The sequence below is a fragment of the Scophthalmus maximus genome, chromosome 14, assembly GCF_022379125.1.
Source record: "Scophthalmus maximus strain ysfricsl-2021 chromosome 14, ASM2237912v1, whole genome shotgun sequence".
In the NCBI taxonomy this organism is placed as follows: Eukaryota; Metazoa; Chordata; class Actinopteri; order Pleuronectiformes; family Scophthalmidae; genus Scophthalmus; species Scophthalmus maximus.
In genome coordinates, this window is record NC_061528.1 from 2295946 (window position 1) to 2320000 (window position 24055).

At 37.8% G+C, this 24055-nt stretch overlaps 7 protein-coding genes across 7 annotated transcripts in view; 6 read left to right on the top strand and 1 right to left on the bottom strand.

Moving 5' to 3' along the window:
• Positions 1-1658: 1658 nt before the first annotated feature.
• LOC118282638 (olfactory receptor 6N2-like) lies at positions 1659-3731 on the bottom strand. Its single transcript, XM_035603907.1, has 2 exons — positions 3711-3731; positions 1659-2576 (listed from the first exon to the last, which is right to left on the bottom strand). Exons 1-2 carry the CDS (start codon positions 3729-3731, stop codon positions 1659-1661), a joined length of 939 nt encoding a protein of 312 aa, XP_035459800.1.
• Positions 3732-5263: 1532 nt separating this feature from the next.
• LOC118282641 (olfactory receptor 6N2-like) lies at positions 5264-6190 on the top strand. Its single transcript, XM_035603912.2, has one exon. The coding sequence runs from the start codon at positions 5264-5266 to the stop codon at positions 6188-6190; it is 927 nt and encodes a 308-aa protein (XP_035459805.1).
• A 2368-nt stretch (positions 6191-8558) lies between these two features.
• On the top strand, positions 8559-9485 carry LOC118282648 (olfactory receptor 6N2-like). The gene has a single exon (XM_035603917.1). The coding sequence runs from the start codon at positions 8559-8561 to the stop codon at positions 9483-9485; it is 927 nt and encodes a 308-aa protein (XP_035459810.1).
• Positions 9486-12737: 3252 nt separating this feature from the next.
• LOC118282639 (olfactory receptor 13C2-like) lies at positions 12738-13661 on the top strand. Its single transcript, XM_035603908.2, has one exon. It carries the CDS (start codon positions 12738-12740, stop codon positions 13659-13661), a length of 924 nt encoding a protein of 307 aa, XP_035459801.1.
• Positions 13662-15378: 1717 nt separating this feature from the next.
• On the top strand, positions 15379-16302 carry LOC118282644 (olfactory receptor 13C2-like). Its single transcript, XM_035603914.2, has one exon. It carries the CDS (start codon positions 15379-15381, stop codon positions 16300-16302), a length of 924 nt encoding a protein of 307 aa, XP_035459807.1.
• Positions 16303-20253: 3951 nt separating this feature from the next.
• Positions 20254-21624, top strand: LOC118282677 (olfactory receptor 6N1-like). The gene has a single exon (XM_035603965.2). It carries the CDS (start codon positions 20353-20355, stop codon positions 21439-21441), a length of 1089 nt encoding a protein of 362 aa, XP_035459858.2. The 5' UTR covers positions 20254-20352; the 3' UTR covers positions 21442-21624.
• Positions 21625-23540: 1916 nt separating this feature from the next.
• Positions 23541-24055, top strand: part of esd (esterase D/formylglutathione hydrolase) — a 5971-nt gene continuing 5456 nt past the window's right edge. The window contains exon 1 of the mRNA XM_035604533.2: positions 23541-23668. The gene's annotated coding sequence lies outside the window, so the exon portion shown is untranslated. The remainder of the gene's footprint in view (positions 23669-24055) is intronic.

Sequence of the window (24055 nt, forward strand, 5' to 3'; positions counted from 1 at the left end):
AACAAGTTTTCTGCCAGTGGGAAGTCTCTTTCCAATGGAGGAGATGCAGACATAGTCTAGCAGGGCAAATGAAATGAGCTCCCAGAAATCGTCTGGGTCGCAGGCTAGCAATATTGGGTACTGGACCCTTTGCTAAAGGCCATCCAGTTGTTGTTTAGCAAATATGAGAGTTGTTTTGTATCCACGGCACAAAGTGACATTTGTTCCCTGTAGTTGGTTGGACTTTGCCAGGGTTGGTCCTTGTCACCAATTCTGTTTTCAAGGGTTTCAAGACGCAGACATGGTACAGAGAGTGTCCTGTTTTGGAACCTCAGAATTACTTCAGCCCCACAAACTCTGTGGGCACCGAGGTTCATGGTTCGATGATACCAACAGAACCTCATTATCCACAAAAAGCAGGGAGGTAATTCTGAGGTTCCAAAACGGGAAACTCTTCGCACTATGGCTGCATCTTGAAATCCTGTCCATGAAGATCACAAACAGAACTGGTGACAAGGGAAAACCCTGGCGAAGTCCAACAATTTCAGGGAGCAAATTTTACTTTGTGGCCTGAATATGAACATGGCTCTCATTGTGGTTATACAAAGACTGTTTGGCCTGTAGCAAAGGCTCCGGTATCCCATGGAATCGAATTGATTCAGGAAACCAGTTGTGATACCCAACCCTACGTATTTGTGTGGATGTCACCTGTGTGTTGCTTAACTCAGTCAGTCTCTGCATTAATAATCCTGACAGCCTTGTTTACTCCAAACTGATCAGCATCTGTACATTGGGGTCAGATGGACGCTGCACTTACAGCTCCAATTTATAGGATTCAAGGGTCTCTATTGGCACAAATGTAACATAATCATTGTATTTTCAACAAGGTCTTTAAATTATATATCTACAACAGGAGTATGTTCTCTCCCATAGAGTCTGTCATGTTGCACCACCTTGTTTCTACAGTCGCCCAGAATAAGTAAAAAGAACACAAGCTCCAGAGGGCTTCTCATATTTATGTTACTTTAAGGGCATCTTATATTCTACTACACAAATGTATTTTCAAGATTTATGTATTTATTTCTTCATTTCTGTTTCTCACAATGGGATGTCTGTGAGTTATCGTTTCCTGGTTAAATGATCCATCAGTCAAGCCAAAATAAAAGCTATGCTCATGTTTACTGGAGGGAGTTTTAAACAGTTTTCAAAGGTGGAGTAGGACTTAACATGACACGTAAATTAAAGTTTATTCAACAATTGAAAACGTCAAAATTGTATTGTGCTTTTGCAGCAGTGGTTTGTAACACAAGTCATTACCAGTGAGATCTTTTCTTACTGTAAATGATACATTTCTAAATATTAATATGCAATAACCAGTCAAAGAAAGAATAAAGATCAGTGAAATGCAGCCATGTTCTACTTTATTTAAAGATGTAAAGACTTGAAACATTATCTAGCAACAGTTTAAAATGTTCAGGTTTTCAGCATCTAAAATGTTAATCCTTATTATGACCTTCATGAAAGTCATCAGTACAAATGGAGACAATGACACCAACATACTATATACAGATGCCGTGCATCAGTCATAAACATACATCACAAATACTTGAACAAAAACACACATTACTGCATTCACAGCATAGTAAAATGACTTTACTTATGTTAACAGTGTTGAGATATTAGACCTGAAACAACAAACGCTTGAGGTGTTTGTAAATTTCTTTCATTTTTAGTCCGTAAATAAAGGGGTTAAGGAGAGGATGATACACAATCATTTGTAACGTCAATATGAAACGGGCAAGTTTTGGTAAATCTGATCCCAGTCGAACTACAATGACGTCATAAGAAACAAAACAGGAAAGGTTGATTAAAACCAGCAGGTGAGGTAAACAGGTCTGTGCAGCTTTTGTCCTTACTGTTTTACCACTTCTGAAGGATATTATGAATATCCTCGTGTAAGTAAAAATAATGAAGAGCACGGGGAGAAATACAATAGTCAGCAAAATGAACACACCATACATGGAAAGTACCACTGTGTGCACACACACAAGTGTGTAAAGTGAAGTGTTACAGAAGAGTCCTTTCAAACTAAAGTGGCACATTTTTATATTAGCATACAAAGCAACTGACACTGCAAGCTCACAAGAAGGTATAAGCCAAGCTGAAACCAAGAAGACTTTTACAGTTTCCCCTCTCATGATAGTTGGATATTGCAGAGGTTTACATATAGACACATATCTGTCATAGGCCATGGCTGACAACAACAAAAACTCTGAAGTGGACAGAACGTAATACATAGAGGCTTGAAAGATACAATGTGGAAAAGTTGTGATCTGTGTTTCAGATAAAAAGTCAATCAAAAGCTTCGGGTAGATTGTAATGCTGTAAAGTAAAGAGTTGATTAACAAAGCTGCAATGAAAATGTACATAGGCTCATGGAGGTTTTTGTGTATTACAATAAGACACACAATGGTGGAATTAGAGCAGATTATAAGCATGAATATTGTAAACATGATCACAAAATAAAAATATCTGTATTTCTGCAATTCAACATATCCATCAAAAGTTATATATGTTACATTTAATTCACCGTCCATCTGGGATCTGAAAACCAACAGTGAATCATTAATGCAGGAAACAGACATTCATCAATAACAAGTCTCACTTTGATCATTACACTAACGGAATACCTGTGGAAGATTGTCTTACTCATTCACCGATACCAAAGTTACCGCTGCCAAGTGAAGGGTTTGCTTCTCTGCCATGTTTTTATCAGACCGCCTCTCCCCCCATAGATCTCATTAAACTCTCTGCTAACATGTAAACAACTTCGGAAAACTCAAAGGTCCTGAACCCAAAGTTTTTTTTAATCTACACTGCCTTTTTTTTCGCTTCAAGGTTTCACATAATAATGTAAATGGGTTTAATGTGAAATTTCCTTCACCAATCATTAGTAGGGTTGGGAATCGTTTCACTTTTATCATTTCAGATTTCTATTCTGCTTATTGAACATTATTATTGAATCTCGGTTCCGATTCCAATATTTTTTCCTTAGAAAAGAAAGAACATTTAGAACAAAAATTTAAAATTTAAAATTTAAAATTTAACTGTGACAGGTATTTTTTTTCCTTCCTTCATAGAAATAAATATTACTACTTTATCATGAATGATCAACAAAAACAATACAAAAACCAAACTATTGAAAGAAATAATGGAAAAATACAACAAAAATTATCAGAATATAACAACATATTTTGCAGACAGTTGTCTGAACAAATGATGTCCAGCATCACATAGGGGCTCCATTTGTTTTGCATCGGTAGGAGCAGATTTGGAAATTAGCAAGTTATTAATAATTATCAAAGACAATTTTTAATAGTTATTAATATATTACTACAAAATACTAATTCAGGGCACCATCCTGTAAACAGGGAGCAATTAACCAAACCTGTAAAATCAGTCTGAAAATGGGTGTTCACTTAAAATATCAATATTTATGATATTGAGATAGTAAGTTGAACAGTGAAGGTGAGAATCCGAGCACTGACCCTCGCAACCAGCAGTTAGTACAACACAATAAGCATAATATATCACAGACAACTTCTCTTTAAATATAATAGAGTATATTAAACTTCAGCACTATTAATTCACAATAGAGTCAATAGTACTTAAATAAAACAAACATTTTTCATCTTAATTCTATACTGATAAGCAAGAGAAGCTACAACTACAAACAAACTGTACCCAAGCATAAATTGACACACATGTAAAGATGTCACTGATAAAGACTTGTTGTGCACACCACTGCTGAATAAGCACAATACAATGTGAACATTTTGTGACTATTTTCAATTGAATATGGTAAACATGGTGGAGTCGATGAGAGAGGATATACTCCTGATGTAGATATTTGAAAATGCAATGTTTATATTACATTTGTGCCAATAGAGACGCATGAATCCTACACACTGGAGCTGAAAGCGCAGCCTCCATCTGACCTCAAAGTAGAGCTGCTGATCAGTTTTGTATTAACGTGAAGTTAAGCAACACACAGGCGACATCCACACAAATACGTATGTTTTAAAACGAAAAACACCTCTGTCTATGTCCATCTACTGGTCATGTGATGTATATGCTGCCAGACATCTGCCTTCAGACTTGACGGTGCTTTCAGTGGGGCAGCCTCTGACATGTTTTGGTGTACCCGTCTCTCATGTGGACAAATCTCATTGCGCAGTTGTGCGAGACTAAAGCTAATTATACAGGAAGTGGCATATATTAAAAGTTCGATCTCAGGATTTTATGAATCGATATTGGATGTTTGAAATTAAGATCGATATGCATTTTTTTTTTAACCCAGCCCTAGTCATTGGGTCCTGTCGAAGCAGCAACATAACAATTCCAAAAGAGCACTTTGAGGAGCGCCTACACGCCCTCTCTGGAAGAGGCAGAATCTGAAGCCTTGCCCATATCCCCGGCAGAGATCGTCGAGGTAGTTAAGAAGCTCCTCAGCGGCAAGGCACCAGGTGTGGATGAGATTCACCCTTACTGGGGGAATGTGGGCTACCGGAGCCTTTGCTACAGGCCATCCAATCCAAAAAGATGGAAAGGCGGATTGGAGCGGTATCCGCAGTAATGTAGGCATTGTAGTGGACAGTTGTGGTGAAGAGGGTGAGCCATAAGACAAAGCTTTAGATTTACTGGTCTATCTAATATCCAACCCTCGTCTATAGTCATGAACTCTGGTTAGTGACCCAAAAAATTAGATCAAGGATAGAAGCAGGCGAAATGAGCTTCTCCGTAGGGTGGCTGCCTCAGCCTTGGTGATAAGGTGAGGAGTTTGCACATCTGGAGGGAGCTCGGAATCAAGCAGCTGCTCCTTTCAGTCAGTTGATGTGGTTAGGGCATCTCATAAGGATACAACATGGGGAAGAATTCTCCTGTGCACCTTACACCCCCCACCCCCAACCCCACCCCATCCCGATAAGCTGTGGACAATAACACAACCTTTGGGTTTGGGACTCTTGAGTTTTCCGAAGTTATTTACATGTCAGCAGAGAGTTTAATGAGATCTATGGGGGGAGAAACAATCTGATAAAAACATGCCAGAGAAGCAAACCCTTCACTTCCCTGTAACTTTGATATCGGTGAACAATGTTAGACAATCTTCTACAGGTCGTATGTTACTGTAATCCTCAGAGTGAGACTTGTGTTGTGAGATGTTGTTGATGAATGTCTTGTTTCCTGCATTACTGATTCACTTTTTTTGGTTTCCAGAACCCTGATGGACAGTAAATTAAATGTAACATATATTACTCTTGATGGACATGTGGAATTGGAAAAATACAGATATGTTTACTTTGTGATCATGTTTACTATATTCATGCTTATAATCTGCTGTAATTCCACCATTGTGTGTCTTATTGTTATTCACAAAAACCTCCATGAGCCTATGTACATTTTCATTGCAGCTTTGTTAATCAACTCTTTACTTTACAGCATTACAATCTACCCGAAGCTTTTGATTGACTTTTTATCTGAAACACAGATCACAACTTTTCCACATTGTATCTTTCAATCTGCTATATTTTACACTCTGGCCACTTCAGAGTTTTTGTTGTTGTCAGCCATGGCCTATGACAGATATGTGTCTATATGTAAACCTCTGCACTATCCAACTATCATGAGAGGGGAAACTGTAAAAGTCTTTTTGGTTTCAGCTTGGCTTATACCTCTTTGTGAGCTTGCAGGGTCAGTTGTATTGTATGCTAATGTAAAGGTCTGTAACTTTAATTTGAAAGGACTCTTTTGTAACACTTCAGTTTATACACTTCCGTGTGTGCGCACAGTGGCACTTTCCATGTATGCTGTGTTCATTTTGCTGAGTATTGTATTTCTCCCCATGCTCTTCATTATTTTTACTTACACAAGGATATTCATAGTATCCTTCAGAAGTTGTAAAAGAGTCAGAACAAAAGCTGCACAGACCTGTTTACCTCACCTGCTGGTTTTAATCAACCTTTCCTGTTTTATTTCTTATGACGTCATCGTAGTTCGACTGGTACCAGATTTACCAAAACTTACGCGTTTCATATTGACGTTACAAATGATTGTGTATCATCCTCTCCTTAACCCCTTTATTTACGGACTCAAAATGAAAGAAATCTCCAAACACCTCAAGTGTTTGTTGTTTCGGATGAAATCACACTAATATATCAACACTGTTAACTGAAGTAAGGTCATTTTTTTAATATGCAGTAGATGCAGTGATGTGTTTTTGTTCAAGTAAATATGTGATATATGTTTGTGACTTATGGACTGCATCTGTACAGAGTATGTTGGTGTCATTGTCTTCATTTGAATGGATGAATTTCATAAATTTCATAATGACGACAAACATTTTTAGATGAAACCTGAACAATTTAAACTGTCAATAGTTAATGTTTCAATTCTTGACATCTTCAAATAAAGTAGAACATGGCTACATTCACTGATATTTATTCTTTCTTCGACTGGTTGTTGCATATTAATATTTAGCAATGTGTCATTTATTGTAAGAAAAGATCACACTGGTGGTTTGCTTTAAAAGCACAGCATATATTTTTGCACATTTTACAATGTGAACGTTTAGTGAAAGTTCTTTAACCTACTGTCAATTAAATCAGTCGATTAATTATGGAATAAATGTTAATTTACCTGTCATGATTAGTCCTACTCCACCTTTGAAAACTGTTAAAAAACTATCTTTGAAACTCCCTCCACTAAAAATGAGCAAAGCTTTTTTTTTGGCTTGACCGATTGATAATTTAAGCAGGAAACGAAAACTCACAGTCATCCCATTGTTAGAAATAGAAATAAAGAAATAGATATATAAATCTTCACAATACAATTGTGTAGTAGATTTTACGGTGGACTTTGAGTAACATAACTATGAGAGGCCCTCTGGAGCTATTGTTCTATTTATTAATTCTGGGTTACTGTAGAAACATACTCGTGAAACATGGCCGACTCTATGGAAGAGGACATACTTCTTATGTAGATATATAATGTAAAGCCCTTGTTGACAATACAATGATTGTATTATACTATATCCTGGGCCTCCATTGCGGAGGCAGTGAGCAGGAGCCGTGGTCAGAAGGTCATTGGTTCCTGTAGAGGAGGCAACCTAACAATTCAAAAAGAGGATTTTGAGGAGCTGCTACCCGCCCTGTGTGGAAGAGGCAGAGTCTGAAGTCTCGGGGAAAGTCTAGCCCATATCCCTGACATAGAAAGCTGAGGTAGTAAAGAAGCTGTTCAGCGGCAAGTCACCAGGTGTGGATGAGATTCACTCTTACTCTGGGAATATGGTAGCAACTAATATTCAAATGTGTCTGGGACCTCTAAGTTATTTTTTGATTTTCCAAGAGAGTTACCAACGGACACAGACCAAAATGCCTCCGGATGCAATTGGATAGTCCTACAACCAGTGAGAGCAACAAATAATGTAACGTCTGTTGAGCGACGCGAAAATGTCAGCAGACTAGAGCAGAGAGGAGATGTCTGTGATGATGATTCCACAATGTCTTTGAACAAGTGTTTTAATTTTTGTGGGAGAAATTTGAAAATATTAGGCACTTTTATTCAAATGCGTGCTATGAGTGGCAGCCATCTTGGTTGTTTACAAAAGTCGCTTCTCTCCACGTCATGGTATGAACCCCGCTCATTATCAGATAATCTGTTGTGAGTCGACCAGCAAGTTTTCTGCCAGTGGGAAATCACTGGCAGAAAACTGCCATTTTCCAATGGAGGAGATGCAGACGTAGTCTAGCAGGGCAAATGAAATGAGCTCCCAGAATTCATCTGGGTCCCAGGCTAGGAATATAGGGTACCGGACCCTTTGCTACAGGCCATCCAGTCGTTGTATAGCAAATACGAGAGTTGTTTTGTATCTACGCGAAAAAAAAGTCACATTTGTTCCCTGTGGTTGTTGGACTTTGTCAGGTTAGGCCCTTGCTACCAATTCTGTTTGCATCTTCATGGACAGGATTTCAAGACGCTGACATGGTACAGAGAGTGTCCCGTTTTGGAACATCAGAATTACCTCCCTGCTTTTTGTGGAAGAGGTGGTTCTGTTGGCATCATCAAACCATGAACTCCAGTTCCCACAGGAACATTGGAGCATAATGTAAAGCAGCTGAGATGAGGATCAGCACCACCAAATCTGAAGACATGGTTCTCAGCTGGTGGATTGTTCTTTATGTGTTGGGGTGAGTTGCTACTTCCCACTTCAACCCCACCTGAAAAGTAACAAACAGTCAGTAACACAACCTTTGGATTCAGGACTCTTGAGTTTTCTGAAGTTGTTTACATGTCAGCAGAGAGTTTAATGAGGTCTATGGGGGGAGAAGCAGTCTGATAAAAACAGGCCATAGAAGCAAACCCTTCACTTTCTGTAACTTTGGTATCAGTAAACGAGTAAGACGATCTTCTACAGGTCTTATGTTACTGTAACCCTCAAAGTGAGACTTGTGTTGTGAGATGTTGTTGATGAATGTCTGTTTCCTGCATTACTGATTCACTTTTTGGTTTTCAGATCCCTGATGGATGGTGAATTAAATGTAACATATATAACTTTTGATGGATATGTTGAATTGCAGAAATACAGATATGTTTATTTTGTGATCATGTTTACTATATTCATGCTTATAATCTGCTGTAATTCCACCATTGTGTGTCTTATTGTGATTCACAAAAACCTCCATGAGCCTATGTACATTTTCATTGCAGCTTTGTTAATCAACTCTTTACTTTACAGCATTACAATCTACCCAAAGCTTTTGATTGACTTTTTATCTGAAACACAGATCACAACTTTTCCAAAATGTCTCTTTCAAGGTTCTATGTATTACGTTCTGGCCACTTCAGAGTTTTTGTTGTTGTCAGCCATGGCCTATGACAGACATGTGTCTATATGTAAACCTCTGCAATATCCAACTATCATGAGAGGGGAAACTGTAAAAGTCTTTTTGGTTTTAGCTTGGCTTATACCTGCTTGTGAGCTTGCAGTGTCTGCTGTATTGTATGCTAATATAAAAGTATGTCACTTTAGTTTCAAAGGACTCTTCTGTAACACTTCACTTTACACACTTCTGTGTGTGCGGACAGTGGCACTTTCCATATATGGTGTGTTCATGTTGCTGAATATGGTATTTCTCCCCATGCTCTTCATTATTTTTACTTACACAAGGATATTCATAATATCCTTTAGAAGTTGTAAAACAGTCAGGACAAAAGCTGCACAGACCTGTTTACCTCACCTGCTGGTTTTAATCAACCTTTCCTGTTTTATTTCGTATGACGTCATTGTAGTTCGACTGGTATCAGATTTACCAAAACTTGCCCGTTTCATATTGACGTTACAAATAATTGTGTATCATCCTCTCCTTAACCCCTTTATTTACGGACTCAAAATGAGAGAAATCTCCAAACACCTCAAGCGTTTGTTGTTCCGGGTGAAATCACACTAATATATCAGCACTGTAAACTAGTAATAGTAAAAGTAATGTAATTTTTTACTATGCTGTAAATGATGTGATATGTTTTTGTTCAAGTAAATATGTGATATATGTTTGTGACTGATAACCTCCATCTGTACAGAGTATGTTGGTGTCATTGTCTTCATTTGTACTGCTGAATTTCATGAATGTTATAATGACGACAAACATTTTAGATGAAACCTGAACAATTTAAACTGTCAATAGTTAATGTTTCAATTCTTGACATCTTCAAATAAAGTAGAACATGGCTGCATTTCACTGATCTTTATTCTTTCTTTGACTGGTTGTTGCATATTATGACTGAGAAATGTGTCATTTAAAGTAAGAAAAGATCTCACTGGTAATGACTTGTGGTGCACACCACTGCTGCATTAGCACAATACAATGTGAACATTTTTTGGTAAACATGGTGGAGTGTATGAGAGAGGACATGCTCCTCATGTACATATTTGAAAATGCAATGTTTATATTACATTTGTGCCAATAGAGACGCATGAATCCTACACACTGGAGCTGAAAGTGCAGCCTCCATCTGACCTCAAAGTAGAGCTGCTGATCAGTTCGATATTAACGTGAAGTTAAGCAACACACAGGCGACATCCACACAAATACGTATGTTTTAAAACGAACAGGTAGTTGATACGCGACTGAACCAATCAGACAGAGGATGTGGGTGACTGCACTATTGTATCTAAACTTCCATGTGTTCTGTCCGTCCAGACTAAAACTTTTGGAACTACAACAAAGGCAGCGCACCATTTCCAAAATGTTCTGTTTTTAGTGCTCCCAAACTCTGTGGTGTGGACGCCAGGCATAAACGTAAGAGACACATTTCAGACTAAAGACTAGTAAATCGGGTTCAATGACCAAAGTTTCCAGTTGGGAAAAAGCTGATTTTTCAGTAAGTTTGGGGTCGGTTTGGCGTCGGCAAGCTGTGGTTACGTAAGGGTCAGGGTCACATCTACAAAAGTGACCTATGACAGTGTCAAGCCATTTCCAATTAATATGATGCAATGTATTCAGGTCCCGAGCTGATGTAAGGAAACTGTCAGGAGAACCATTATTGTCGCCTTCAGACTTCCCGTGTGAATTGCCTGCACTGTGGTGAACCAGACAAGGCCTCGTGGGGACAGGCCTGACTTCAGCCAGTCTTACAACAGCTAATTGGCACCCAGTGGTCACAGTGAGCTGAGCTCATGGGACACTCCGCTGAGCAAACACCTTTCGCCTCTGTCATCAAATGCAACATTATGCTATTATTTCTGTGCTGTTTTGGTCAACAGGTCATTACCTTGTGTCCTTTGAGAGCAATTAAACACATTTTAAACGCATTAGCACAACTTCAGTCAGGGTTAACCGCCACATTGTAAAAACAATAATATTATAGATTTTTTCTATTTATTACTTAAAAACATACCAACTGAACAAATTAAGATTATGCATGTAAAATATTGTAATCTTTTAGAATATGATGCCTGAAGATTCAACAACCCCAACCTATATCAACATTAGGAATGCAACTTTTACTACTTTAATTGATAGGCAGCCATGTTAACAATCAATCAATCAATCAATCAATCAATCAATCAATCAATCAATCAATCAATTCAATTCAATTTCAATTCAATTTTATTTGTATAGCGCCATATCACAACATACATTGTCTCAAGGCACTTTACATAGTGAGGTCAATATTACAATATCTGTATCAATCACTGGCTTAACCTGATGAACAGATTTATGTGTCAGATGATTGTCTTTACTTAAATTCTCACTATGGTTTTTGAGTTTTCGTCTGCTACCTCTCTCAAAATCGTCCTCACTCGCGATACAGATTAACGATTAATACAGAATAAATAAATGCCACCATCAGCTATCTATACCACTTAATCCTTTTCAGGGTCGTGGGGGGCTGGAGTCAATCCCAGCTGACATTGGGCGAGAGGCAGGGTTCACCCTCGACAGATCGCCAACGTATTGCAGGGCCAACATACAGACAAACAACTATTCATGCTCATATACTCACCTATGGTCACTTTAGTGTCCCCAATTAATTTAACCTAACCACAACCTGCATGTCTTTGGACTGTGGGGGGAAGCCAGAGAACCCAGAGAGAACCCACGCGGACACAGGGAGAACATGCTCCAAACAGATAGGCCCATCTTTATATACAGTCATTGATCATCTTTATATACAGTCACTAGTCATTGATAATCTTTATAATGTCATTGATTGTCTCTATATACAGTCACTAGTCATTAATCATCTTTATATACAGTCACTAGTCATTGATACTCTTATATAGTCTTTGCCTGTCTTTATATACAGTCTTTGCCTGTCTTTATATATAGTCATTGATCATCTTCATATATGGTCACTGATTGTCTTTAAAGAGTAATTGATCGTCTAAATACACAGTCGCTAGTCATTGATCGTCTTTATATAGAGTAACTCATCGTCTTCATATACAGTCACCAGTGACTGATTGTCTTTACAGTATATACAGTCACTGATCGTCTTCATATACAGTCACTAGTCATTAATCGTCTTCATATACTATCACTAGTCATTGATCGTCTTTATATACAGTCACTGATCATCTTCATATGCAGTCACTAGTCATTGATCATCTGCATATACAGTAAGTGATCGTCTTTATATACAGTAACAGATTGTCTTATATACAGTAACATATTGTCTTTGTACAGTAAATTATTGTCTTCATATATAGTAACTGATTATCTTTATATACAGTCACTGATTGTCTTCATATACAGTCATTGATTGTCTTAATATACAGTACTAATTTAGTTTATATAGAGTTTCTAATCTCTTGATCTATACAGTCATTGGTTTTGCCAATAGCTGAGTAAAAAGAATGAATTTCCCAGCATTCCCAGTGTATGTACTGAAAAAGTCTTGTTTTGGGGGAATATTAATCTTTGATGGAGAACAGTCAACACTCTGAGGTTCCCCGTCACCACCACCAGCTTAAGGCTCATTGATACCTTCATAATTATCTCTCCATTTTCAGAGATTTTACTCATGGGTTCATATCTCCAGAGTTTGATGACACTGTTGACACAGTCTGATGAAATCTAGACAAACGCACACCAAGTGCATTTGAACATACAGGTTGTCACAGACTTCGTTGTCGCAGTCTTCACCCTGACTGAGACGTTATCTGTGCTCATGCTGACCCGTTTCATTTGATAACATCAATGGCTGCTGAATTTAATGTAACATATATAACTCTTGAAGGGCACGTGAGAGTGGAAAAATACAGGTACTTTTATTTTATGATCATGCTTTTTGCGTATATTCTGATAATTTGCTGCAATGCCACCATTGTGTGTCTTATCGTGATTCACCTAAACCTCCATGAGCCTATGTACATATTCATTGCAGCTCTGTTACTGAACTCTGTTCTGCTCAGCACTGTTATCTATCCCAAGCTTTTGATTGACTTTTTATCCGAAAAACAGATCATATCATATTCCGCCTGTCTCTTTCAGTGTTTTCTATATTATTCTTTAAGTTCTTCAGAATTCTTACTCTTGTCAGTCATGGCCTACGATAGGTATGTGTCTATATGTAAACCTATGGAATATCCAACTATTATGACGAGAACTACTGTTGGTATTTTGCTGGTTGTGGCTTGGATTCTTCCTGCTTGTCAGACTGCAGTTCCAGTTGTGGGGAATATCGACAACAGACTATGTACTCTTGCTTTGAAAGGGATTTTTTGCAACAATTCAGTCAACCATCTTTACTGTGTGACTTCAAGAGCATTGTCTATTTATGGTATAGTTGTTCTAGTGAATCTTGTATTTTTTCCCATGTTTTTCATACTGTTTACATACACAAAGATACTGATAATATCCTTCAGAAGTGGAGAGGTCAGGAAGAAAGCTGCACAGACCTGTATGCCTCACTTGCTGGTTCTAATCAACTATTCATGTTTGATCACGTATGACGTCATTATTGTTAAACTGGAATCAGATTTTCCAAAAGTTGCCCGTTTTGTAATGACTATGCAAATAATAATATATAATCCTATTTTAAATCCAATCATATATGGCCTGAAAATGAAAGAAATTTCCAAACACCTCAAATGTCTGTTGTCTCAGGTCAAAGTGAATTAAACTGTTAACACTGATGAACTGATATATTTGCTGAAAGTATTTGAATAGCAAGCATTTTTATTCCATTTGTAACTAGGTAAATCACATTTTTTCCAACGACCTTATTTAATTTTCTATCAACAAAGAAACCTGCTGCCAGGAATGAAAGTTATATTAATGTTGGGTTCCATGTTGTGTTGACTGAGATCATCACCTCCGCCAAGGAGGCTGTTTTCAGCCCGGTTTTTTGTTGGTTGTTGGTTGGTTTGTGTGTGTGAGTTTGTTTGTTTTCGTCAGCAGGAGTACACAAAAACTACCAAACAAATTTCCAGAAATCTTGTTGGAAGGATCGGACATGGATGAAAAATTATACATAAAATTTTGGCATGGATCCAGACAAAGGGGCGGATCCAGGATATAAAAAAACTCCTCTTTCTTGAACATTGTGAATTAGGACGTTTAAAAAAAGGAACATTTTCACCAATTTCCCACAGAATAATTCATGTATCTCGATGAAAAAATAACCAGACCTATTTAGTGGACTGATATCTACGAGTGTGTGTGTGATTCATTATTCTTAAAGTCACATGTGCTGTAGTTCGCTGATCTGGTTAAATTTAGGACTGCACAAATCATGTACAAAGCAAGAAATAATCAACTTCCCTGATATACAAAACTGTTTATGGAAAGACAGGGTGGTTTGTATTCAGTGTCACACTTGCTTTTTATTTTAATTTGTTCGAAATAAAGAAAAATCAAATCAAATCAATTGATATTGAATTTGAGGACTGGTTGGAATTGGCGGAGTTTTGATCTCTACTGAGTGACTTTCTAGTTATTGATGTATTCTGATTATCAAATATTTTTTATTATGTAAGTTTGCACATTTCCACCGGTCTTATGTAATTGAATCTGTCAACAAATAAACCTGCTGCCAGTAGTGACAGTCATATTCATGTTGTTGTCTTTGCTGTGTTGACTTCAACCTCAGGTGAAATGTTTCTAGTTTACTGTCTCTGGCACCTCAGCACAAAGTGGTGGATTCAAATAGAACGAACCTGAGCTTCAACCTTCACAGATCAATATGTAAAACCAATATCTATAAATAGTGAATGAAACACAAAGTAAATAACATTTGAATTCACTTTTGTTTGAAAATAATGATTTTTATATAATATTGATGTATGTATGCATAATGTATCCAATGCAGTATAATAATATATATATATATATATAAAATAATATATTTAATGAGTATTCATCATCATCTTTATATACGGTCACTGGTTGTCTTTATATACATAACTGATTGTCTTTAGACATTCATTAATTGTCTTTATAAACAGTAACCGATCGTCTTTATATACAGTCATTGATCATCTGAGGAGATTGGTTTGGGTAAGGGGGCCCCATCACCACCACGTTAAATTGTAGTTTAATTTCTTTTATAGAATAGAAAATATGTGAGCTAATTCCTGACATGTTTTTTCATGGACCTGAGTCCAGCTTTGGGCTCTCTGGTACCCTCATAATTATATCTCCATTTTTTAGAGATTTTACTCATGGGTTCATATCTCCAGAGTTTGATGACACTATTGAGACAGTCTGATGAAATCTAGACAAACGCACACCAAGTGCATTTGCACATACAGGTTGTCACAGACTTCGTTGTCGCAGTCTTCACCCTGACTGAGACGTAATCTGTGCTCATGCTGACCTGTTTCATTTGATAACATCAATGGCTGCTGAATTAAATGTAACATATATAACTCTTGAAGGCCACGTGAAAGTGCAAAAATACAGGTACTTGTATTTTATGATCATGCTTTTTGCGTATATTCTGATAATTTGCTGCAATGCCACCATTGTGTGTCTTATCGTGATTCACCTAAACCTCCATGAGCCTATGTACATATTCATTGCAGCTCTGTTACTGAACTCTGTTCTGCTCAGCACTGTTATCTATCCCAAGCTTTTGATTGACTTTTTATCCGAAAAACAGATCATATCATATTCCGCCTGTCTCTTTCAGTGTTTTCTATATTATTCTTTGAGTTCTTCAGAATTCTTACTCTTGTCAGTCATGGCCTACGATAGGTATGTGTCTATATGTAAACCTATGGAATATCCAACTATCATGAGAAGAACCACTGTTGGTATTTTGCTGGTTGTGGCTTGGATTCTTCCTGCTTGTCATACTGCAGTTGCAGTTGTGTGGAATAGTTACAACAGACTCTGCACCTTCGCTTTGAAAGGGATTTTTTGCAACAATTCAGTCAACCATCTTTACTGTGTGACTTCAAGAGCATTGTCTATATATGGTATATTTGTTCTGGTTAATTCTGTATTTTTTCCTATGTTCTTCATACTGTTTACATACACAAAGATACTGATAATATCCTTCAGAAGTGGAGAGGTCAGGAAGAAAGCTGCACAGACCTGTATGCCTCACTTGCTGGTTCTAATCAACTATTCATGTTTGGTTACGTACAACGTCATTATTGTTAGACTGGAATCAGATTTTCCAAAAGTTGCCCGTTTTGTAATGACTATGCAAATAATAATATATAATCCTATTTTTAATCCAATCATATATGGCCTGAAAATGAAAGAAATTTCCAAACACCTCAAACGTCTGTTGTCTCAGGTCAAAGTGAACTAAACTGTTAGCACTGATGAATTCATTTACAGGCCTTTCTACTGTGGTGATGATGAGGAGATGTGAGGATTTATTCCTCTGACTAAAGCAGAACAAACAGACATTTACCTTTGATAATGTGATTACTGATTTATTTGCTGAAGGTATTTGAATAGCAAGCATTTTTATTCCGTTTGTAACTAGGTTAATCAAATTTTTCCACCGACCTTATTTAATTTTCTATCAACAAAGAAACCTGCTGCCAGGAATGACAGTTATATTAATGTTGTGTTCCCTGTTGTGTTGACTGAGATCATCACCTCTGCCAAGGAGGCTGTTTTCAGCCCGGTTTGTTGTTTGTTGGTGGTTGGTTTGTGTGTTTGTTTGTTTGTTTGTTTGTTCATCAGCAGGATTACGCAAATACTACCAAACAGATTTCCAAGAATCTTGTTGGAAGGACGGTGCATGGACTAAAGAATCCATTAAATCTTGGCATGGATCCGGACAAAGGGGCGGATCAAGGATTTTTTGAATCTCTTTCTTGAACAATTTGAATTAGGACAATTTTCCCACAGAATAATTTATGGATCTGAATGAAAAAAAAACCCGGACCGATTTAGTGGACTGATATATAGGAGTGTGTGTATGATTCATTATTCTTAAAGTCAAATGCACTGAAGTTCACCGATCTGGTTAAATTTAAGACTGCACAAAAGCATTTTTAATAAAAAAAACAAAAACATTTCAGAACAAATTTTAAAACTATGTGCATAACAATCTGTAGGTAGAATTTTTGGTTTGGAACTGGAAGTAAAGCAAACTTAATTCAGTTCAAGAAGAGGTACAAAAACACTTTTTTAAAGGATATTGGGATGAGGGAAGGTGATTTTGAGTGGGATATTCATCATACTGATTGTACTGAGACAGGTGATTATAGGGTGATGGGTTGTATATAAGAGATACCGTAGATTATGAGGTTTTTTTCTTTGTTTTTGGGGTATTTTTGGTGTTATTTTGTTTTGTTTACCTCTCTCTTTTTGTATGGCTATGTAATATTTGACTAGGGTGGAAATAGGTGTTTATTCAGCTGTTAATTATAAGCAGATGAATAAGGGGTGGGAATTAATAAGCTTTGGGTTCCTCCTGCTCCTTTTCGGACATTTATGATTTCTTTATTCATAAACATTGTTTGTGACACTTTATAAACATTTTGTTTTGTTTTTTGTTTTTGTATGTAGTGTCAAACTTGCTTTTTATTTTAATTTGTTCAAAATAAAGAAAAATGAAATTATCTGGTGCAGCTTGACATTGAATTTAAGGACTGTTGGGCCTTGGCAGTGTTTTGATCTCTTCTGAGTGACTTTCTAGTTATTGATGTATTCTGAATATGAAATATTTTCATAATGTCAGTGTCACTTTTCCACTGATCTTATTTAATGTAATCTGTCAACAAATGACACTGCTGCCAGTAATGGCAGTCATATTAAATGTTTTTGTCTCTGCTGTGTTGTCGTCAACCTCAGATGTTCTCTTTCACAGTCTCTGGCACCTCAGCACAAAGTGGTGGATTCAAATAGAACGAAACTGAGCTTAAACCTTCAGAGATCAATATGTAACACCAACCTTGATAGATAGTGAATGAAACACAAAGTAAGTAACGTCTGACTTCACTTTTGTTTGAAAATAATGATTTTGATATGATATTTATTACAATGTATTCAATGCAGTATAATAATGAATATATGATTATATATACTATAGTATACTATATACTATATTAGTACATTGTATTTGTATTCAACTGTCAAATGTCAAAGTCAACAAAATATAGTCCTAAAAACACATTTTCCAAGATGCAGATGATCTAAAGATTATATTTATTCGAAAATAATGTCCCATCATATGATGTCATATGATAAGTGACGTCACAATGAAGTTCAAAAATGCATTTTTCCAAGTACACCTGCACCCCTCCCCTGGCCTAACATACATAACACAGACTACTTCAGTGTCGCTAAGCTCCTTTCAGTTAAAACTGTTACAAAGGATTGCTTGGAAGAACTTGTAGTTGCCAGTGGCACTGTGAGCTCACCATCAACAAGAGATGACGATGATGAAGGCCCTGCCGCTGCTCCACTCTCTGTCGCTGTTTCTGAAATTGAATATATTTGATGTCATATGACATTTTAGCTATGATGCTGATTGATTTATGATACTGTGTGTGTTCTAATAGTAGCCAGCTAACTCATGTATGCAGGTAGTAAAAGTTAGCTAGCTAGCAATAGCAGCTGTGTCGATCTCAGCTAGGTAGCTGCTAGCTCGCTGTCGTAGTGGGAGTTTGCTAACAGCTAGCTCACCTTTCCTTTGAGAGAAATCATGAACAAATGTTTTCCCTTGGTTTGTTCTTCCTCTCTTTCTCTTCTCTCTTTTCTCTCCTGCGATCCAGACTTTACCTTCTTGAGGAGGGACATTATGAAACCACTGGTCAGTAGATTAGCTGACAACTTCTCAGTCGTGATGGAGGCGGACTCAACCATTTTGCGCCTTTTGTTAGAAGTGAGAGGGAGAATCTCCACTATTTTTTGAAATACATAGTTCAGTCTCTCAACCAATGGATTCAGACAATTTGTAATCCATGTTATGACACTAATTACTTAGAAAACACTAATTACAAACAAAAAAACCCTTTTAATTCCAGGATTTCCACCCCCAGGTAAAATGTCGATGAAGATGGTGCCAACGCCTTTTAAGTTTTTGCATTGCTCGGCCCTGTGTGTGTTTTCGTCTTCCTTTGCGGTCCGTCCAGCCGTCTGCCTCTGTGTGGAGACAGAGTGCACCAGCTGGTCTGCGGTTCAGCTCTCTTGTGTGGATACAACTGTTATTGACAAAGGAAGTGAGGTTCTTTCTGTGATATCAATCTTTGTCCCCATGTTCTTTGTCCTGTACACGTACCTACGCATTCTGCTCGTCTGAATTCAAGAGAAAGGCGTTTCAAACCTGATGTTCAGAGAAGACCTAAACCAGTCTAAAACTAAGCCAGAGAGACCAACACAACTCTGTTATCTGTTAATCAGGAAGTCATTATCAACAAATCTTAAAAGTACTAATATTGTGAGTTTAATGTCATCCATATTCATTCTTAAGTCATTTACAACCGTAACTAGTTCTCTCTCTGTGCTATGGTGGAGACGAAAACCAGATTGATGTTCCTCAAGTGTGCCGCTGAAATCAAGATATAATCATTTAGTTGTCTGAAAACAAACTTCTCAAGAATATTTGCTTCAAAAGGAAAGGTTAAACACTCAGAGCTCAGGTTCATAACTTTTCAGATGAAAAGCCCTGTAATTTACCTCAAAATAAAGCACTGCCACATTAATTTATCTTCCCGTTTTTTGTGCTTTTCATTTTTTGGCAAAAAGAAAAATCAGATATATGTAAATTATCTAACGGGACAGATATCATTATTTCAGGGCCAGTTTTGGCTGCCTGTTGCTGACCACTGGTTGAGGGTCGTGGGTGTAGAGGTGGGAGGTTGTTTGTGAGCAGCAGGTTTTTTTTTTTACACATGGGTGATCTCTGTGTAACAGCAGGATAAAAGCTGAGTGCAGCCTCAGTGCGGATCAGACTGGGAGAAGATGCTGCATGGTCCCAAAGTCTGACTGTGCAAACGCAGCGACTGCAACATGATTTCATTTTTGTACACTTGACTTACAGCAGCTGTATATTTTAATTGCTGATGCGTATTTTCACGATTGTCATAGAACAGATGAGAATAATGGCATTTTCTTGTACTGTGGAGTTTTCTACGTGTTTTATCACAGTCGGAAATGTGGTACATTACTGATGCGTTGTGGGGGGTGGATTTTAAATGTCTTTGAGCTCTGACGAACCACAAATGATGTGTGAACGTTCTTTCTTTTTTATTGAGCGCATTCGTCTGTCATCTGTGTTCATTTTTTAACGTCTCTCTTTGAGTTAATCTACATGTTTAAGTTTTACGAATATTACCGGGCACGGTTGTAAGAGATGTGCAGCTTCTGAAACCTCCACACATAGAGGCCGGGCGTATGTTTTATGTCTCATGGGGTTAAAATTGTTAAGATAATTTTCATGATACATTCTAACCCCAACAACTTGGTGTGTTTCCCTGTCCTCTTGCTCTTCTTCCACCTCTGCTATTGTGCAGACATGGGGACTAACAGCACCTGGAATCCGCTCTACTTTCAGTTCACACTATTTGTGGACTACGGGCCGCTCAGGTATCTGTTCTTCTGCCTGTGTCTGCTGATCTACGCGACTATAATCTCTGCTAACGCCGTCATTTTTCTCACCGTCTGCCTGGAGAAGTCTCTGCATCAGCCCATGTATATATTTATCTGCTGTCTGTCCTTTAACTCTCTGCTCGGCTCGACCGCCTTCTTCCCCAGGTTTCTGATGGACGTGCTGCATGACACTCATTTGATATCACGTGCAATGTGCTTCATTCAGATGTACTTTATTCACAGCTATAAAGCACATGAGGTGACTATTCTCACTGCCATGGCCTATGATCGATTTGTTGCCATTATCCACCCTTTACACTATGACAGTAAAATGTCGATGAAGATGGTGCGACGCCTTTTGATTTTTGCATTGCTCAGCCCTGTGTGTGTTTTCGGCTTCCTTTTCGGTCTGTCCAGCCGTCTGCCTCTGTGTGGAAACAGAGTGCACCGGCTTTTTTGCACCAGCTGGTCTGTGGTAAAACTCTCTTGCGTGGATACAACCATGGTCGAGTTAGCAAGTCAGGTTCTCACTGTGATATCGATCTTTCTCCCCTTGTTCTTTGTCCTGTACACGTACCTGCGCATTCTTCTCGTCTGCAGGAGAAACTCGTCTGAATTCAGAAGAAAGGCGTTGCAAACCTGCCTGCCCCACATAGTGACATTTTTGAACTTTTGCATTGCAATATTTTGTGAAGCTTCACTTTATAAGTTTGACATAGCCAATATGTTTGTCATTGTTGCTTTATCTCTAGAGTTTTTAATCATCCCCCCCATCAGTAACCCTCTGGTTTACGGCCTGAGTCTGTCTCAGATCAGAGGAGTGCTTTTTATACGTGTGAAGGTTTGTAAAGTAATTGCTGCTGCAAAACCCAAGGCCCGAACAGGCACAAATTGCAAATAATCAAGCCCTGCAAGTCTGATGGTCCCACAAAGAGCTTCTTAAATATTTATCTGCAGTCTGTTTTTTGGTTGTTTGCCTTCACGTTCACTATGAAAATATATGGATGTCTTTGAAAAAGCCTTGCAATTAAAAAAGAAATAGACTCTACCACTCGGATTTGAATGCTCCTAATGATTGATTTGATGTGCACTAGTTGAACTGAAATATCAAGTCCTCTCTGTTTTTTCTCTGCTGTCTGAGAAATAAAAGAAATAATACCAAAAAAACATTGTTGTTTTTTCTCTGTTTTGACTCGATTCTGTTTTAGTGTTATGTGACAGTTTCCATTCTGACAGACTGCAGGAGAGTGAATATGTCATGTGTATAAATGGTGATAACATTTTGCTGCAGAGTACGGTTCAGGGAGCTTCAAGCACACCGCGAAAAACAAACACAAGATGTATAAAACACAATTTAACTTCTACAAACGCATCAATCACATAAACTTTTAGTATATACTATGTAGTATTTTTCTATTTCATCGTATATAACTTAGATTCTGTTTTTATATTCTTAAGTTCATATCTAAATAAAGTTGCCCAAGTTGTGCTGTTGCTGTGTCAAATTTGAATTTTTACAGGGAATTTGGGATTTTCTTGCTAAACACCGGCTCCATCTTGTGTCTGGTCTTGTAAAAACAATCTGGTTCTACAAGTAAATTTCTTTATCCATAAATCCAAATGGAGGAAAATGAAACCACTTTTCTCTGTTTTTAAAAGGGACCTTGTTTGAGTTCCTCAAAGCTCATGAAAAGGAAACAGGCCAAATCGCCCCTCAGGGCTCATGACTCTTTGAAGAATTTGAAGACTGACCTCTATGACCTCTTCTGAGCTCAGAGAATCTATTTATTTTGTATTATTTATGTTGTTATTATATTCATTTATCATTATTTAAACGTAAAGATAAATTAATGTGGCAGTGCTTTATTTTGAGGTAAATTACAGGGCTTTTCATCTGAAAAGTTATGAACCTGAGCTCTGAGTTTCTAACCTTTCCTTTTGAAGCAAAATTCTTGAGAAGCTTGTTTTCAGACAACTAAATGATTATATCTTGATTTCAGCGGCACACTTGAGAAACATCAATCTGGTTTTCGTCTCCACCATAGCACAGAGAGAGAACTAGTTACGGTTGTAAATGACTTAAGAATGAATATGGATGACATTAAACTCACAATATTAGTACTTTTAAGATTTGTTGATCGTGACTATAGAGAGAGACGACAGCAGAACATGCACAACGGGATCAAATTTAGAAAACAACTGAAACAGTTATCTTACGACTACCGCCCCAAACGATTTGATGTAGAGGTTCTTATCTGATCCTTCAATACTTTTATTAAAAGATAAAGTTTGAATGAGTGGCAGAAAAGAGATGGATGGTTGCATAAAATTTGACCCCTTTTTTTTCCTGCAAGGTTTATTACACCCTGATAAAACGAACACATTGCTTTGCTTTCAAAAAGATTAAGACCAGTAAAGGTCATAATTTGGATTGAAGAAGTTTCTTCATCTGGAAAACTTTTTGAACTATCACAGGAAAGCATCCGTCATCTGAAAACATTCATAGTAACGTGCTGCCACCATGTGGCCACATACACCACGTGCCTCATTTCTGACCGAGTTATGACTCCTTTCAATATCTGACTGTTCTGTTTTGGACAAAGAGGAACAAATGTGACAAGCATTGACACAGTATGGGTTTGCTTTGATGAATATAATAACAAATAAATAAATAAAGTGTATTTCATTTATTTATTTATTATAGTTCTTTGCACTGATCCATTATCTATCTTTACACATTCATATGAACACGTTCACCTTTATATTGTTAGAAGCTATTTCAGCTTATTGAAGAATAAAATTGGCTAAATAAAACATGCAGATCTGCCGACAAAGTGTCAGCAAAGCAATGTGTGTGTGTGTGTGTGTGTGTGTGTGTGTTATCTCAAAGGTGAAACATATTTGTAACGGTTAATATTAAAATCGTAATGCCAAATATTCTCTATATGATCTTTGTTCAATGAAACAACAACAACAACACAACTACCGAGGAGAACGAGAGGGGCGGGGCGTTCCTCCTGACGTCACCACGTCGTCTCCTGACGTTGGCGGACTCTGCACTGGCGGCGGGGAAGTTAGCGAACCTCTGCTCCTGCTCCCGACGAAACCCCGTGGTTCAGAAAGAAAAGGTACGACAATGGGAATGTTGCTGTTCTCACTTCGCTTGCTTGTTCTGCCACAAGTCGTGAAGTGTTTAACATTCGAGCAGACACGCGTGCGTAGCAGCCAGCTAACACGAGCTAACCGAACTTGCTAAGACACGCACGCGGAACTCCGTTCGAAATCGGACCGTTTTGAACTTCACGTGCCCGTTAACATCAGTTCGAAGTTAGCTGAGCCGATGAAACATAACTTTTCGGGTGGTGACAGCTGTGAAGGGCAGTTCGGCACTGGCAGCACTTTGTTTGAGTGAACAGGCTTTTTTTCTTCTCTGTTGGTATGTGCGGCCAAGTGTTGTTCGATTGACCGGCCCAGTGAGAACAACGTGGGACGGAACAGTGATTGAACCTGTGGAA